The sequence below is a fragment of the Anas platyrhynchos genome, chromosome 1 (assembly GCF_047663525.1).
Source record: "Anas platyrhynchos isolate ZD024472 breed Pekin duck chromosome 1, IASCAAS_PekinDuck_T2T, whole genome shotgun sequence".
In the NCBI taxonomy this organism is placed as follows: Eukaryota; Metazoa; Chordata; class Aves; order Anseriformes; family Anatidae; genus Anas; species Anas platyrhynchos.
Genome location: NC_092587.1, coordinates 123,107,849 through 123,126,197, shown reverse-complemented (window position 1 = coordinate 123,126,197; position 18,349 = coordinate 123,107,849). Strand labels below are relative to the sequence as shown.

Genomic DNA, 18,349 nt, shown 5'->3' with positions numbered 1-18,349 from the left:
CTGTCAACAGGACTAACTGAAGAACAACCCAACAAAAAACACTTTTTTTCTTTAGGACAGATAAATTTCTTAGTATGGTTCACAGCGCAACTACATAGTTAGTAATGTCAGTGTGACTAAGCATGGCACACTACAGAGGAATAAGCAAAGGAAAGAGGATGGTCAGGGAAGAAGCAGACAATGCAATGAGCTAGTTTTGCTCCTGAATACCTTGTATCAATCAAATCCCTGTCAAAGAAAGGTAACCTAAACTTCCCCGTCTTGATTTAGGGGGGACATTTTGGAGAAGGTTGACAGCACTTTGGTTGCACGATTTGACCACCTTAGTGCTTGCCACTGCCAATACTTGTAGACATTTGTCATCAAAGTACAAGGTTTACCAAAAATTAGAAATATTAACATAAAAAATTATTCTTTTCAAAATATAATCTGACACTTCCCCTTCCCCCTAAGAAGTCAAACATTTAACAAAAGCACAAACTGGAATCAGTATTTCTCTCAGAAATGTGTATTGATCATGGTGTCCTTCAGGTAATAAAGGTGATGCCAGTAATAGTCCAGGGAATGAAGAAAAATGTAGGATATTAAGAGGTTCGCTGAAATGCTGTGATGCTATTATGTATTTGTTAAGTTTAACTAAGATAGTACTGAATTTTCCTTCTCTAAAATACTGTATAACGAATGGTGTTGTTAATCAGAAATATTACAACACTGCTTTTTGCAGGTTTCTAGTGTGTCTGTCTCAGAATTAAAAACATCTCCCGTTCTATCCAAAATAAGTATACTGAATTTGGAAGTGAGAAGTCTAATCCAGATGTCATAATCTGGCTCATAGAAGAAAGTAGAGTTTTTTTTCTCTTATAGCTTAGTATAAAGTTAAATCATTTAGCACTATGCAATCTATTTGGACTTTTCTGTTACTTCTATCTCAGGGAACAGACTGAACAGGGGTGCTGGGAAATGAGCTACTAAAACAATTCAGAGTCAACTAAGATCAGTGCGTGGGTCTAGCTAATAACTTAGGAGAGCTAAGATTTTGTTGTAGTATGTTGGGATATTACTGGAACTAGAAATTTGATTATTCTGCCAATCAGACATAGTTTATGGAGTCAAAAGGAGAATATTTCCATTACTTTTTATAAATAAAAGCAAAGATATTCTCCTTTGCAAGAAAAATTGACCATCACACTTTTCTTTCCTCCATACTTGATATTAAAATATTTTGTCCTTCAAGAGACATCTTCACAGTCATACATCTTATCATAGTGAAGTCTATTTGGAACTAAAGCCCACAGGAAAAAAAAAAAAAAAAAAGTTTTTTTGAGTATTAGATTCACTGACATGTATGATAAATGCTCTAGAGATATGCTGCAGTGATAACTTTTTTTTTTTTTTTTTATTTACTTTACTGAAATTTTGATGCAGGACTCCATAAGAGAACACTCTCCAGAACACTAGAACTGTGCTTCATATTATGCATAATGTAGAAAATTGCCAAGCTTTTATAAACTATGTTTATCATTTCTTAATGTGATTTATTTGCCTTGTGTTTAGACTATTGCATGGTAAAGTTTATTTTGTGCATATACTTTTTATTTTACTAATATATTACAAGCCATATCTCAATGACCCCTGTACATTTTTCATGCTGTCTTACTCCCAATGGCCTCTGTGCATGTAAGTAACCTGTCAAGTGACAATGCCTCTTTATTTGCTTCTTACTGTTTCCTTTCAAGAACTCCTTTTCTTTATTAGCTAGTAACACAGAAGCATTGAAAGTTCAGTCTTTAAATGTGTCCTGTATTCCTCATATCTTGTGTATATTTAAAAAATAATCATTACCCCTTTGTGTTTGAAAACCCTACAATCATTAGGTAATTCCATGTAGACTGAGACATATCTTCTCCATGCTACTAATTTGTGATGAAGGCATTAATATGTATCATTTCTGTTGTTCGCTCCCATTGTGTGTATGTATCTAACATAATGTGGTTTTGTTCAAGAAGAAAATAAAGGACTGATTTTTTTTTATTCTTATTTTTAATGGGGAAAGATATTTTTCCCAGTACATCTTCAGAGTGGTAATACTACAATGGTTAGAATGGTAAAACTGTTTAACGTGTTGTAGATCTTTAGATATTCCTGCTATGAAATGAAATAATAGTTCATTTAAATTATGCAAAGTTGTAAAAATGAATAATTCCGTGTTTGTAGGATTGTGGAAAAGAATATTACTAACTTCTTGCTTGTATTACCCTGTAATATTTGGGGAAAGGTTGAAAGAGATTTTTCTTCATGATAAAATTCAAAATGCTTCAAATGGACTTAGGAAGTTTTCAAATCCAAATCTTTACATAGGCCTTAAAAAGTTGAGTAGGTCAGTTGACTAAGTTGTAGTTTGACCAAATTAAATTAGTTGTACTTTTTCTATGGGGTAAAAACACTGCCATTGAATTTTAAAATCTGCCCTATAACAAGAAATATATTAAGTAAACCCTTTGCTGCTTTGACTGAGACTTTAGTACAAAGAACATGTGCTTTCTGGTAGGCCCAAGTCTGAATGTCACCTGCTCTTGGTGGTTGGCAACTTCTGGAGCAAGCGAACTAAAGCCCCTGCCCTTGCCTTCTTACCCTAAGGGGTTTGGGACAGGGAGTGAAGAGATATTCCATATATCTAGATTCTTCCTTAAAAGACGGACAGGATATTGTTCAGGTGAATACACCACCTTAGGACTTGGAAACACTCACAGATGTCATAGTTCAGATGCAGTCTCTCCTCCCTTCTTTTCACAGCATGCACAAATACAGAACTGAAGACTCTTGCTAGTTATTCTGTTCACAGTTGCTCGTTGCTGTAATCTTTAAAAATACACTTAGCTGTCTCCTGGTTTATTCATTAGAATTCTTCAAAAATAGGCACAATTGTTGTGTTATTGGGCAGAGTAAGAAGTTGTTTTTAATGAACAAAACTTGATTTGTCAATCATTACAAACCTTGGCAATTGACAATAGATTGATAGGCAGATGAAATTCATTCACTGCAGTTGAATTTTTTTCTGAAATAATACTTTTACAATTTTTCCCTAAATATGGTGGAGGTTCTTTTATGTAATGCCATCACTTTTTGTTAAGATTTTTCATTCTGTCACAAGTTTTAAAAGCATGTCAGTTTAACTAGCACGTCTGTTTAAAGAGAACTCTAATTACAATTAATGTGGTCGCTGTTTTGAAGAAATACCACAAAGAATTCACTGTATTTTCTATGCATTTCTCAAAGTTCTTGTTAAACATGATTATGAAAATATCCCTATCCTTAGTGTAAATAGATGTTCTCATATTGTTATTCATGTTGGTCACTGTCTACAGATTTTTCTTTAGTATTGCTATTTCTTAGGAATGCAAACATGAATGGCATGCCATTTTAGCTGATTTTTGTGGTCTGCTGAATACTGCATGAAAGGACATGCAAATTTTGCTGAGCATTTCAGTAGCTGTGTTACTGCTTTTTAACAGTTTTTTTAATGAACACTTTTCTTAAAATTGCGTAATGAAATTGTTTTATTTTCCATAACACATTACTTTGTATTGTAAATCTAACACTTGCTAAAATGATCATTTGTAGCACAATTAGTTATCACCCTTAATATGCCTTTTTTTCTTATCCCTCTGGGGGTCTCTTTTCTGTTTTAGTGTTTGATCAATTAGATCTCGTCACATATGAAGAAGTAGTAAAACTGCCAGCATTCAAAAGGAAAACACTAGTCTTACTAGGTAATTTTGAATTATTCTGAATATAACAGCATAGTTTTGAACCTGTCATGGTAGAAAATGTATAATTAATTTTTGTGTTGTGGATTAGGTGCACATGGTGTTGGAAGACGACACATAAAAAACACACTCATCACAAAACACCCGGACAGATTTGCTTACCCCATTCCTCGTAAGTAGCAATGTTCAATGTTATGCAAAAATTATACATAGCGTCCTTGTCATGTACCCATTGTAGTACATCATACATATGTTCATTTCTACTGAGATTAATCTTCTGTTAAAGATAGATGAACTGTGATAAGATTGGATATTTTTCTTGTTTTGTTTTGTCAGGGGGAGGGGTAGTAAGTAATACCACTTCTACACTGAATGTTTCTTAGCATTCATAACACTTAAGTCTATTTTTCTCTACCCAAAACATTTGCTAACTTAGAAGGAAGACTAAAACATTTTACATTTTTCTGTGCTAATTTTACATTAACAGCTTATTTAAGGCTGAAATAGCCATGAGATTAAAAACTGTATAATTCCCATGAGAAGAAAAATAAACTAGATTTAGAGGAAATTTTTAGTGTCTACCTTATCTATCTTTAATTACTTTTCACAGCCTAGCCTTGAGGACTGGTAGTATATTAAAATAATTCTGAAATTTCCAGAGATGACAGTAAGAAAAATAAAATGTAATTAACTTAACAGCTCACCAAACGGGTTGTTGCCAAGAGACAATAGGGATGTTTTCCCTTAACAACAATGTCCACCAGTACCATGGCAGGAACTGCATATCCTACTGCATGGTTTGTTGGAGATGCACCTTTTTTCCTCAAGCATAGGCATTCTGAAACAAGACCACCCATCAGCTAAATCTGTCCAGTCTGCTTCAGGCTGACTTCAGAAACTATAGAAACTATAAGAACCCAGGAGATATATTCTTCATTACAAAGAACTAAAGTAATAAGTGTATTGCCCTGACGAGGTAGAAGCTGAACTAGTTATTTTCTTACCTATACCATGAAGACCATACCTTAGATTGTCTGCATTAGGTTCCTGCTTTGTGGAAGCATGTAAATTGCATCTCTGATTATATAAGAAAACTGAAAAGGCTAGACCAGGACTCAGGATGCATTTTAGGTGCTTAAGCATCAGTATTATGTTTAGATACGTGTTTTAGACATCATTTAACCTGCAGCCCTACTCCAGAGGAACAGTGGTCTCCGTCAACTCTTGTGTCATATCTGATCAGACTATATAGATGTATCTAATTTAAGGCAGATTTAGGACATTTAATATAGTATTTTATTCTGGTGTTTAGGGACCTAAGTTAATCCCTTATTTTAGGTATCTGAAATAAATCATGTGAAATGTACCACACACTTTAAGTATTAGGGAAACCTGACCTATATTTCAGCTGACTCTAGGTAATTGAAATTATTCTCTCAAACTCTCAGAGATGAATTTTTACTTCATTTTCTCTATTCTTTCAGAAAAATCATGGTGAGCATAGGTAGCTTCTAAGACAGGCTTCAAGTTGGGTGTAGAGTTCCATGTCATGCTTTATGCTTTTTGTTGTTTTTTTTTACTGAAAACTTGATCTTAAAGGTCAAAAGGTTATGTCACACACAGTGGTAGTTAATTAAATGGATTAGTAGGCCAGGTTTCTTACCACATAGGTTTGCAGAAGCAATGCATTTGCAGCTTTTGTCTCTTGACCACAAGCAGTCAGGCTCTCACCTACTTTTAAGACTTAAGAATTCACATTCAGAAGAAGAAAACCACATAAGTGAAAAAAAAAATACAGAAATGTTTTTACAAAAGAAGAGTATTTGGGGGGAAATTTAGGAGAGTACAGTAATTCCAGTAGACCTATGACAGCATTGAGTATTATAGTGATATTATAGGTTTTCTATAATCCATTGTTCTTGAATTCCTTAAAATAACTGTGATCTATAATACTAATGTTTCTATAGAAATTTTATCTTCAATTACACTAACATTGCTATCTAATCCATAAAATCGTAATAGACATATTTAATAATGGAACATTAGTTCAATTTTTGGACACCTTGGCTGAAATTATGATAAGGCTGTTGAGTCATATGAGATTAGATTGTGAAGAGATGTGGTGTTTCAAAAGTGATGTCACCAGCATAAATGTGACAGTGGAAAAACATGAAAGGAAATCACTTTGTCAGAGAATATTAGGAGAGGCAAGTGGCTGTAAGTGTGCCTGTGGGGAAAAGAGGAGCAGATGGCCTACAGAATCACAGAATGTTTGAGGTCTCTATATCTGGAGGTCACCTGCTCCAACCCTCTGATCAAGCAGGGACAGCCCAGGGAGGCTGCCCAAAACCATGTCCAGATGGCTTTTGAAGGATCTCCAAGGAGAGAGACTCCACAACCACTTTAGGCAACCTGTGCCACTACTCTTGTCACCCACACAGTAAAGAAGTGCTTCGTGATGTTCAGACAGAGCCTTCTTGTGTTCCAGTTTATGCCCATTGCCTCTTGTTCTGTCACTGTGTCACCTTCCCCTTTGATATCTGAGCTCACTGATGAGAACCCCCAAGCCTTCTCTTCTCCAGGCTGAACAAGCCCAGGTCTTTCAGCCTTCCCTTACAGAAGAGATGATTCAGTTCCTTAGTGCCCCTTCACTGGACTCTCTCCAGTATGGCCATGCCTGTCTTGTACTGAGGAGCCCAGAACTGGACCCAGCACTCCAGGTTTGGCCTTGCCAGCGCTCAGTTAGAGGGGAAGGATCACTTCCTTCCCTCTCCTGGAAATACTTTGCCTACTGCAGCCCAGGATACTGTTTGCCTTTTCTGCAGCAAAGGTATTGCTCTTAAAAGCAGCTGATAGAGTCTTATAGTCTTGACCAAATAAAGGTTAATTATGCCCCTCTGTTCTTCCCCTAACTTTTTGGTTTTTGTCTTTTCTACATCCTTTAATCTCCTGCTTTTCCGAACATGCCCCCCAGTATCATTCTGCATCCCCCCAGCTCACACTTCATTGTTCTATGTGGTTTATCAATGCTTAATCACCAAATGATAATCTGTTAAATTACAATCAAAATGTTCTATGTAAGCCTAGTATTTTTTTTTGCATTAAAAATATTTTTTTATATTTTCAGACACAACCCGACCTCCAAAGAAAGATGAAGAAAATGGAAAGAATTACTACTTTGTATCGCATGACCAAATGATGCAGGATATATCAAACAATGAATATTTGGAATATGGCAGCCATGAGGATGCAATGTATGGGACAAAACTGGAAACAATACGAAAGATCCATGAGCAGGGACTAATTGCAATACTTGATGTAGAACCTCAGGTAACTTATATGAAAATGGGACTCATCACAAATCCTTCAACCTTATTGACAGCTACTTTTATCAATATTGTAAAGCAGTGCATACAGTAATATGTACAGACAGAAGTCCCTGGAACATCAAAGTATCAATCTATGAAGTAGATTTCTGCTAATCATTTGGTTAGAAGAACATACTGCAGAATCTAACTCATAGTTTGTTCATAGTGGTATGCAACCACTATAGTGTGAAAATCTGTTTACTGTGTAAATTTGTAATATTTTAGCCTCATGTCCAGTGAAATGTATCAAAAATAATTGATTGTCATTACCATACTAGGGAATCATAGGATGGCTCAGGTTGGAAAGGACTTTAAAGACCATCTTGTTCCAACTCCTTGCCATGGGAAGGGACGCCACCCACTAGGTTGCCCAGGGCCTCATTCAACCTGGCCTTGAACACCTCCAGGGATGGGGCATCCACAGCCTCTCTGGGCAACCTGTTCCAATGCCTCACCACCCTCACAGTAAAGAATTTCCTCCTAACCTCTAATCTAAAACTCCCTTCTTCTAATTTAAAACCATTCCCCTTATCCTGTCATTATCTGATTGAGCAAAAAGTTGTTCACCATCTTTTTATAATCATCCTTTAAGTACTGAAAAGTTGCAATAAGATCTCCCCGAAGCCTCCTCTTCTTTAGGTTGAACATTCTCAGCTCTCTCAGCCTTTCTTCACAGGAGAGGTGCTCCAGCCCTCTGATCATCTTTGTGGCCCTCCTCTGGTCCCACTCTAACAGATCAACGTCCTTCTGGTGCTGGGGGCCCCAGACCTGGATGCAGCACTCCAGGTGGAGTCTCAAAAGGGCAGAGCAGAAGGGGACAATCACCTCCCTTGACCTGAGGGCCACCCCTCTGTTGGTGCAGCCCAGGATGCAGTTGGCCTTCTGGGCTGCAAGTGCACACTGATGGCTCATATCAAGCTTTTCATCCACCAGAACCCCCAAGTCCTTCTCTGCAGGGCTGCTCTCAGTGAGTTATCCCAGTCTGTACTCATGTCCAGGATCACCCTGGCCCAGGTGCAGCACCTTGCATTTGGACTTGTTGAACCTCATTCGGTTCACGTGGGTCCACTTCTCAAACTTGTCCAGGTCGCTTTGGGTGGCATCCCTTCCTTCTGGTGTATCAACTGCACCACTCAGCTTGGTGTCATCTGCAAACAATCAATACAGTCAAAAAAAACAAAACAATCAATGACAATTTGTTTCAGTACGTTCTAAAATTTCTCTCTGATGCTGTTTTGGAGAGCAGTCTCGATCCTAACTAACTCGATTCCAATACCACTGTCAAGCCATGTCAGGAACATTTGTGGTCAGTTACAGGTACTGATCCTGTTTACACAATGACCAGATCAGTGTCATTACTTTATGAACTCCTTTCTGTGTTACGGTATTATACTTTGCAGAAGAGGGCAGGATAGAAAATTTAGGCTCTCAAGAAATGAGAATAGTTTGTTCATTCATTATATAAAATCTTCAGTGGAAAATTCTGGCACATTTCCCTTGAAACATCTATGTAGTCATGACTTTCAGTTCATAGGAACGTGTTTATATATTTTGTTAAGGGGAACTACATGAATATGGACAGGTTTGATGTTTATATTGTTCTAGCAGATTGAAGGAAATGGGAGGAAGAAATTAAATTGTGATCAGTGTTAAGTATTTAAATTTGAATGCTACATTCTTCTTTGATTTAAAAAATTCATTTTTTTAAGAACTTCATAATAGAAATAAGATACCTGACTAAATTTGGCACAGCTATAGTACTGTTCTGAAAATAAAATCTCACATTTAACTGCTTTGGGAGAAAGCAGCAGTTATAGCCAGTTCAAATGAAGCAGCTGTTAAAAGTAAGCTCTCTTGAGAAACCTTTTCAACTTGGTTTGGTCAGAAGCATTACAATTCTCAGAAGCCATTTTAATATTGATTAGAGTGTATTTACATTTGGTAACAGCTGCCTTTCCTGCACGTCCTCCAGCATGTGTTTAGCCAGCCTCTTTCTTAACCAGCTTCCTCATGCATCTATCTCAGCTCTTTTAGGACAGCCTGTCTACGGACCTATTATCAGTTAGTTATCTTACACCACTTCTTACTAGTTTTGTGAGTCTCCTTGAGTTTGACAATATGGGGTTTCTCTTTTGTTTAGAAGAGCTTGACATATATTGTATATATACAGATGGGTTTCAAGGAGCAGAGATTAAAATCTATTTAGGTTGCAAAAAGGGATGGATTGCTTTTAAGGAAGAAAAAAGAAAAAAACAACCCTTAGTAGTCTTACTTTCTTGTCCGCGTATTTGAGTTGAGCTGAGGTATGTTTACTTACTATCCTACACTTCAGTTGATAGCTTGGATCTGAAACAAACTTCACTTACAGCAGCTGTGTGTGTCACACAGTAGATTATGATGACGTTCAGTTTTTTAGTAAGAACACTCATCTTTTGCATAGATTCAGTTCAAGGGCACAGTGCTGCATTTACTGCATTAATGCTATACTTGCTATTATTGCTACTAAAACATCTTGCCTCACATTTTCATTTGATTCAGAAAATGAGAAGAAGTGTTGGTTTGTATAACAAGTCAGACTAAGAATGATATTCTACTTATTATTTATTCTAAAATACAGTTTGCTTTTTTTACCTATTTATGGCATCGCTGTTGTGTTTTATTAACCTGGTCTTAACTATCCAGCTTAAAATGTAAATACAGCTCTGCACTCCTTGAAACTATGTGAAGAACCTCTCTGAAAATCCAGAAGATTTTATTGTCTCAAAAAAATCACTTTAATTAGTGATAAATGTACAGTTTGAGTATCAAAAAATTCAAAATGAAACAAAAAGTGTCTATATTACTAAGGTCTTGACTCGAGATTAATGAAAAATAAATGCCAGCAATTATAAGTCATAATTTTCTATTTTCTGCTTATGTGACTAAACGTTTTTCACAGTGATTGGTGGGGGATTCTTCTAATGTATCTGACTTTATTTTTATTTGTTTAACCTAGGCATTGAAGGTCCTGAGAACTGCAGAGTTTGCTCCTTTTGTTGTTTTTATTGCTGCACCTACGATTACCCCAGGCATTAATGAGGTATGCCATATTACAATCTAATGTCTTATGAGAGGCAAAATTAAGGATGGGATTCAGAGATGCAGATAAGAGTCTAGCATTTCCTTGTCTGTAAGTGGAGAATCAAAAGGACAGTTGGATAGAAGCATTATTGAGTTGACTAAAGTCAAAGGATCCACATGACATATTCTAAAAGTATGCATTTTTATTTCATTCCCTGCCCTACCTCACAGATACATTTTCAAATCTTTGACTAATCATTAGCACAAATTTCTCAGTTAGCAAAATTACTCAATTCTGAGTTATAGCACTAGATAGACTATAGATGGCCTGACTGAAGAAATGGGTATGCATAACTGCACTGTGATCCCACCTTTATCCTGTAGTATTTGTTATGCACAAATATATATCAGAAATAGGCTTATTAATTTAAAAAAGAAAAAAAAACCTCTAAGAATTGGACATAAGCTTTGACCAAAGGGGTAATTGCTTGTGGAATTAAGTTGAGTATTCATGCAGATCCACACCCTGAATTTCCTACTTCATAGAGTTGCCACTCTGCAAGGTGCTACTCATTTCAGAGGCTATCAAGCAATTCTGCATTTAGCTCACAACAGGACAAATAGTATTTATACAAACACTTTATCTGCTCAGCCTTTTTTAAACCCTAACACAACACTAAGGTATTTAATTAATTGGATTTGACCATAAATCTGTTCCAAGTCTCCTAAATGTGCCTTCCTTATGCAAAAATGAAGTCAGAAGCCCTGTCTCTACAGCTGGTATGTTTCTATAGAAATTTAATTATAGTAGCACAGATATGAAACTACGACATCACTGCAGAGGCTTGCAGGAAAATAAGGAAGAAGACAAATGTATTTAAGTGCAAATACCCTGAATGATTATTAAAATTGTAAGCAGAGTGAAAAATACCAGCCTCAAGCTGCAGTTTTACTGGCAGCTGAGGTGTTCTCCTAGTTCACTGTTGCTGTTCTCTCTAGCTTGCTTCTGGACATGTACTGCCCATGCATGGGCCATGGCACTTACCAGACCCTTCAGTGAGCTACTGTAGCTCTACATTGGATTTTTGTCAGTTTTCAAGCATCTCACAAAGGCTCTGACAATGGCCAATACCAGAACAAACAGTGAAACCATATAGCCAAGAAGAGATCCTTCTTCCCCCTCCCATCTTTTCACTTCCACAGCAGTAAGTTATGTCATTTTACAGCGTCTTAAGGACCCATACTATAACTGATAAGTGCCACAAGTGTATAAACTGTCTCAGGATGTCAAAATCAGTGACACTGGTGAAGTTAGCTTGTCTAACTGCTGGTGTTGGCATATGGTATAAATCAGTAGGATCTTGCAAAAACATTAAAAATTTATATTCTACACTGAATTTGTCTTTGTGCAAGCAAATGGCATAGCATCATGTAAAAATAAAAAAACGTTCTTAAGATGTGTCAGATAATCATTGCACTTACAGTAATGCCAAGGAGACCAGGTATTCTGGTCATGTAATTACCTGGTTTTGTTGCTTTGTACCTATGTTTCAGTTCTCAAATGGTTGTCCTTGGCCTCGCTGATTTGCCAGTGGTACATAGCTTTTCATCCACTAGCTATAAGGTACAATACAGAGAAATTTGGGAGAGTTAACGAGGGAGAAGAGGTTTTCTATGGTATACTGGGAAGAGGATAGAAATGCACCTTTTATAGTAGTGGTGGGGAAATACGTGTTCATGGCAAATAAATATTAATAGAAGCAAGATACTACATTCTAAATATTTGAATTCATACTGTAAGACTGTCTTTATTTTAAGTTCTTGTGACCAAAGTGTTTCTGTACATAGGGATTCACTCGGGCACTCAGTTCAGAACTGGTGAACTGGGGCCACACTTGAAAAAACAACCTAATTAATGAACCAATTAAACTTAAAGAGAGGCAGGAAATAGTAGTAGCAGCAACAGAACTTACCCGAATACAGTCATATTTTCCAAGATTTACTCTGCTGCGTGAAGAGAGATATGCAAGTTATGTCTGTGTATTACCAGCCTGTAAGGCAGCAAACAGGATTCTAAAGTATGTGTTTCGTATTTCCCCATTCATTCTTACTTTTTGAAAGCTTCATATGCATAATGATTGTCCCTGTCTATCATCTTATCCTGCTTTGTTTATTTTACATACGTCTTTTGAGAACACTTTTGTAATTGACTGTCCTTTTTTTCCCTTATGCTTTCTTGAATTTCATCTTTGCTTTTCTTTTCATTTTCCTGCACTCGTACTAATTGTATATAGCTGCCAAAATGGTGCAGAAAATTGCCTGTAAGTACCAGCTAGGGGCTGAAAATGGTAGTTCTGGTTATTTTAGTAGTTTTAGAATGTAGATCTGCTTGTTCCCATTCAACATTACTTTTTGTCATTGGAATAACAATTTAATATAATAAAGGCTTTAGATATCAGTGCTATGATACAAGTAAGGATTATTTGCTAGTAAAAAGAAACTAGAGAGTAAAATTTCCACTCAAAGCTGTATCTATGAACTTCATAGTAAAAAAACAGTGAAGAGGAACAAGGGTCACACAGTAAGGTAGGAGACAAAATGTTATGCTTCCTGACTTAATATATAGCAGTGCACTATGACCACTTCTACAAAGCACAAAACCAATTTAAAACATATAGGAAATCTCCAAGAGTGTACCCTGCTGTCTCATCCCTAAGAAAACTTAAATCAGGTTATTAGCATGGTAACAAAGAGAGAGGAGAGTGCATATCAGGGAACAGTGGAATAGTTCCTCTCTCCTGTGGGTGTTTTCTATCTCCCATTGCCCATTCAGCAGCAAAGAGGTGTTGACAGGCTCTATTTTGTAGATCTAAATCTTCACTGAGCAATGTGTAACTTCTTTCTCCCTTATAGCTATGTTTCCTCCTTTTATACAGGGAAAGACTAAAAGGAATTTTTCTTAAGGTGTTTGCAGTCCATCAGCTGTTTAAATTGAGATTTTTTTTTCTCTTGGAACAAAATTGGCAAAGGCCTGATTGGTATCTTTTTAAGTTGTTCGTAGCCTCAAAAAGAAATACTAGTAATTTGTTAGTCTGTGCTTTGACTGTCACAAGTGGCAGCTATTGGCCTATATACTTCAAGGAAAAAAAAAAAACCCTCAGAGATCTCAGAGATGAAAGAGACTGAAGACATCAGCGGTGGCCATTATGCATGTGGGAGAGATTTCATGGATGAAAGGTGTTTTTCACTCCTTTCCATCTCAGGTTTGGTGGAGATTGAAATAAGATTAGAAAAAGAGACTATGAATGCTAGTATAGGAAAGAGAAGTCTGTTCCACATAATGGACACACTGCAACTAGACCTACATAGAATACCTGTTACATGAGAGCTGAGGAAGAAGAAGAGACATGTTTTGCTCCCAAATATGAAATGAATGAAGTCATGCATTTGTCTGTCTTCAGCTATTAGAACACATGGATAAATATCTTATTTCTTGACACTATTGAGAACACAGCTGCTGGAGAATATTCTTCTTGAGAATATTCTGCAATCTTCACTGTTCAAGATTTAATTAAGAAATTTTAAGGAAATTGAGAAGAACTTACAGCAAAATGTTGAGGAAGTGTTAGTTTCAAAGACAAATTTTGGCCTTTAACACAGACACACAAGAAACACCTAGCCAACTCTTGACACCGTATTGAATGTATCAACAGATACTTTATCACAAACACAGGTAACATTTGGCCTCAGTTTAAAATAAAGAACAAGAACTGTAATCTGTCTTTTTCCCACAAATTTGAGAAACTTTGCATCTATTTGAAAGTTGCTGCAATGGCCTATCCCAACCTTTTACTGCCCCTGAAAGTATATGAAAGAAGTAGCATCTTACATTTCTAGTGGTCTAGGATGTTCAGGTATTCCCAAACAGAACCCACTTCAGTTCCAGTAGAGTTAGACCTAGGAGCAGCTAAGTCAGAAAAATATTAAAATCTAATGTGTTTTTAAAACTTTTGGTTTTGTGACATACATGTGTACAAGGTAAATATTAATATTTGGAAGGGTTTTTTCATTCATTCTTATCTACCCGTTTGTGGTGTGTTTTTTTTAAGATGAGCTGTACGTTTTTCAGATTTTTATTCTGTCAGTCACAGTAAAATAGACACTTCAGTGAGAAAAGTTCACCCTCATACATGGCAAAGATATGTGAGACCTGAATAACAGTTAAAAAGCTGCATGTGAATTAACAGCTTTAAGGTTTTGTGTGTATTTTTCAGCTAGCATTAGTCTTGTGCCATGAGGTTAAAACTCATCTAAAGATACAGTATGATTTTGCTAAGACTGGCCTTAAATATAAAATTGATCTTAATTAGATCAGATTAAAGCATTGAAAATATTCTGCTTGACAGGTAGGATGTCTACTTGACAAGTATGATAGTTTAATTTAAACAGAAAAGATTAGATTCTCAGCTGACATAAACTGATGTCTTCTTTCAAAATCTCTGAAACTTTGACAGATAACTATGTAGCTGGGTTTTTGGCTTAAAGACACTGGGCCATATGAAGTGTTCCACAAAAATATTCGTGTTTATCTGTGTTGATCAGTTTGACATTGGAGTATATTAATGTTTTCACACACTATTCTACAGAAGTGCCAAGCATCGCTGTAGACATGTGTTGGTCCATAAAAGCAGCGTGCCCTGTGTAAAGGTGCACGGGAGAAGCGCTTGTCTGACCTTGAGTGAGATTTTCAGTGATTATCAAGTGGAGGTCTCATTCCCTCCCCATCTGGGGCTGCAGCTCCAGGAAGAAGCAGAACTGTAACTTGGGTTGAGAACGCCTCCTCCGGAAGCGGTTGGTTTCATGGCTGTAGGGAAGGAGAACTGTCTCAGCACAGGTTATTCCCTCCAGAGGACCTGAAAGCCACCATTTCACATCGGCCTGTCACTGCAGCTAGAAGTGCTTCGGAAGTCTAAACGGAATACTTGGGAAAAAAAAAAAATTAGGAGGAAGGGGGTGGGAGGAAGATCTCTTATTAGACAGAAATATTTCTGTTCCCAAAATAGTTTCTTGTAAAACCAGCTATAGGAGCTGTTTCTGTACTTTCTACAGCCTAGAACTGTGTGAACAAGGAGGGTGACCCTACAGATACTAGAGCAGCCGGAGTCTCTGCTGGTTCATATGTGATTTAGAATCATAGAATATCCCGGGTTGGAAGGGACCCATAAGGATCTTGAAGTCCAACTCCTATTTAGCCCTATATCCACCCCAAACACACAGAAAGGGAAGGAACCGATCACTGTGGCTATTTCAAAGTTCCTGAAAACACGAAATGATTCTTTGAATTTCTAAGGGAATTTGCAGGAAGGAAATTCAGGCTTGTAACTCACAACCACTCCAGGACCATAGAAACAAGCCTTTTGCAAGCTGTCTCTCTCTCAGAAACACAAGTCCCACTGACAAAGCTCACTGCAGTAGCATCACAAGCTACAAAGAATTAGGCAGCACACCCCCAAAATGGGAGGCAGCTGATCCTGTAAGGAAAGGACACAAAGCTGTAGTACCAAGCCCTCAGTAGCTGACCCTTCTCAAGCTTGGACTGCGGGATTGGGTCTTCAGCACAGCACACTGAGAGATGCTAGAAGTGATGTACTCTGAAATGGGAACTGCGGTGCAATGTGGAGTGAGAACTTCCTCATCAGTAAGCAATGGTTAAAGGAAGTAAACCCAGAAGACTGATGTTGAACAGTAAAACGTTACCAAAACTGGGAACAGCTGATACTTGACAATACACCCTATTCTGTTTCTTGTGTTCTTACCTGGACGTAGGCCAAGTAGCTCGTATTTGTGCGCTTCATATGTTTTACTCATATGTGGTCTCTTTTGCTCCATGTCTGTGCTGCTTTTATAAGCTTTCATCCTCCGCCTTGCCTTTTTAAGTCTAAGTGTGTGTTTCGTGTCAAGTAACGTCAAAAAATAACTGGTGTTTGAATGTCAACTTTAAGACAGAAAACATACAATTTCTTCCTTGTAATTTCCAAAGAATTAGGTGTGGGTTCTAAACCACCCATGCCGACCTACTGCTTTTTTGCCTGTTTTCTTCCCTGTAAGCAATAGCTAGAAAGGTGTTGTACAAGAATAGGAAGGGATCTGACTTAGCTCTCCTCTTTCCTTTTCTGATCACCAAATAGGATGAATCTCTTCAGCGCCTGCAAAAGGAGTCTGAAATCTTGCAGAGAACGTATGCACACTACTTTGACCTAACAATTATCAACAACGAAATCGATGAAACAATCAGGCACCTGGAGGAAGCCATTGAGCTCGTCTGTACAGCGTCGCAGTGGGTGCCGGTCTCCTGGGTCTATTAGGCCGCTCATGAGAGAATTGAAAAAGCCTGTCATTACTGGGAACCACCTCATACATGGAAAACCTCTACGTTACCGACCTTGTGTCAACAGGTCTTGGCCCCCTAGAGACTACCTAGATGTAGTGTGACCTAAATTTATAATTATTGTCATGTCCTAATAGATAGGAGGAGGGAAAAAAAAAATTAAACACTAATTTAAAGAGACAGTATCTTTTTTTAATCATTTCTCCTAAACTTTAATAAAGTGTATCTTTAAATATATGTATTATTCAGTCCTTTGGAATGTTATATTTTTTGAAATCATAGCTTTTTATTTCAAGGGCCCCTAAAAACTGCACAAAATAGATGCTGCTTTCTATAATCTATTTTAATAGTAATAATAAAATGATTCTGTTACCTTAACTTGGGGGTGGAACACTACATTCTTTTTAGAGTCTGATTTTATGGATTGGAATACTTTGCTTTCCTTTATTTATTTGAAATAATTAGTCTAGTGGTTACGAAACAAATTCATAAATTTTAAAGGCCTTTCTTCGCTTTTTTTTTAGGATAGTATTTTCAAGTACTTTTGTGTAACATCCAGATAATGTGATACTGTCTCTTTGAAGAACTCTGTAAAACTTTTAGAAATTTGAAATTGGGTCTTGACTCTTAATGCATGTGGACAGTCGCAAGCGTTCATGCCGTTGGTGTATCTGTGTTGAAAAAAAACTGTAATCTACAGCAAAGTACATTCCGTTCATGGGAAAACGTACCCAAGGGAATAAAGTAAAATATTATTCTGACTAAGTTGTAAACCTATGCACATCCCTTGCATTTTGGGCAACTTTATAAAAAAGAAAAAAACTGATTTTTATTAATAATAATCATGTAGTGAAATGTGTTTGTAATTTTGTCTCAATTTAATTTGTTGTAAGGTGGGAGGGGGCAATTACTGGTTTCACCATTTCAGATCTGTGTTGTCTGAGAGTATTAACGTTTTAATTAAGTTTAAGCAAAGAAATGCTGATTTTTAATATGTATGTAATTGTTTAAAAATGCACACATTTTAAAAAGAAAATACTGTGCAATGAAGAAACCAGTTTAGGCATTGCGATAAACTGACTATTCCAAAAGACTCATCTACAACAGCCCTGTAAATTCCTTTAAAATGGTAATTGACTCTACAGTCTGACCAATTTTTTTTATTTTAAATATACTTCCTTTTATGTGTTCAACAACTGAATGCTTTTGGGTCCTTCATTTCATCGCAGGGAGTTCCAAGAACAAATCAGTGACTCTTGCAGCAAGAAAAGGTTTCTTGAAGTCTGTTAAGTGAAGGCCCTGGTGCAGGAGCACAGGGACAGCTTAGAATCAGTGCAGAGCCAAGTAAGAAAAATTAATTAAATGTGCTAACTTTGTTTTGTTACCCTCCTTACCATGCCTTTACTGGATCACATGGTTTACGTTTTTTTCCTGAAAGCGCTTAACAGACAGAAGCATTACCACTTGTTTTTTAGGTGTCAGAAATACAATGTTCCTTACAACAATTTGTGTTAAAAGCTCTGTGGGCTGTACTATTGTGTAGTATGAAGTTTAGCATTTAAGTTAAAATTACAGTGTTCTCAAGGGATTTATTTATTGGAGAGGTTGAGCTATCAGCTGTAATTGATCTGTAGGTTGTTTCAGGTGTGGGGGACCACTGCACGTGTAAACAGTAAATGCTCTTACTTTAAAATAGGGGCAATAATCATCAAGTTCATAAGCTGTTAATTTTCTCCTGCCTACTTCTACTGCAGGTCAGGTGGTCA

At 36.9% G+C, this 18,349-nt stretch overlaps 1 protein-coding gene across 14 annotated transcripts in view; it reads left to right on the top strand.

The window, feature by feature from the left end:
• CASK (calcium/calmodulin dependent serine protein kinase) overlaps positions 1-17,779 on the top strand; it is a 220,612-nt gene extending 202,833 nt beyond the window's left edge. For 10 of the 14 annotated variants that reach the window (XM_038171366.2, XM_038171391.2, XM_038171375.2 and 7 more), the window contains 5 exons: positions 3,690-3,770; positions 3,859-3,939; positions 6,895-7,097; positions 10,131-10,214; positions 16,384-17,779. In XM_038171366.2, coding sequence (XP_038027294.1) covers positions 3,690-3,770; positions 3,859-3,939; positions 6,895-7,097; positions 10,131-10,214; positions 16,384-16,560 — 626 coding nt within the window. In that variant the 3' untranslated portion in view covers positions 16,561-17,779. The remainder of the gene's footprint in view (positions 1-3,689; positions 3,771-3,858; positions 3,940-6,894; positions 7,098-10,130; positions 10,215-16,383) is intronic. The other 4 variants (XM_072027795.1, XM_072027786.1, XM_072027779.1 and 1 more) reach the window with 1 other exon arrangement.
• Positions 17,780-18,349: the final 570 nt, after the last annotated feature.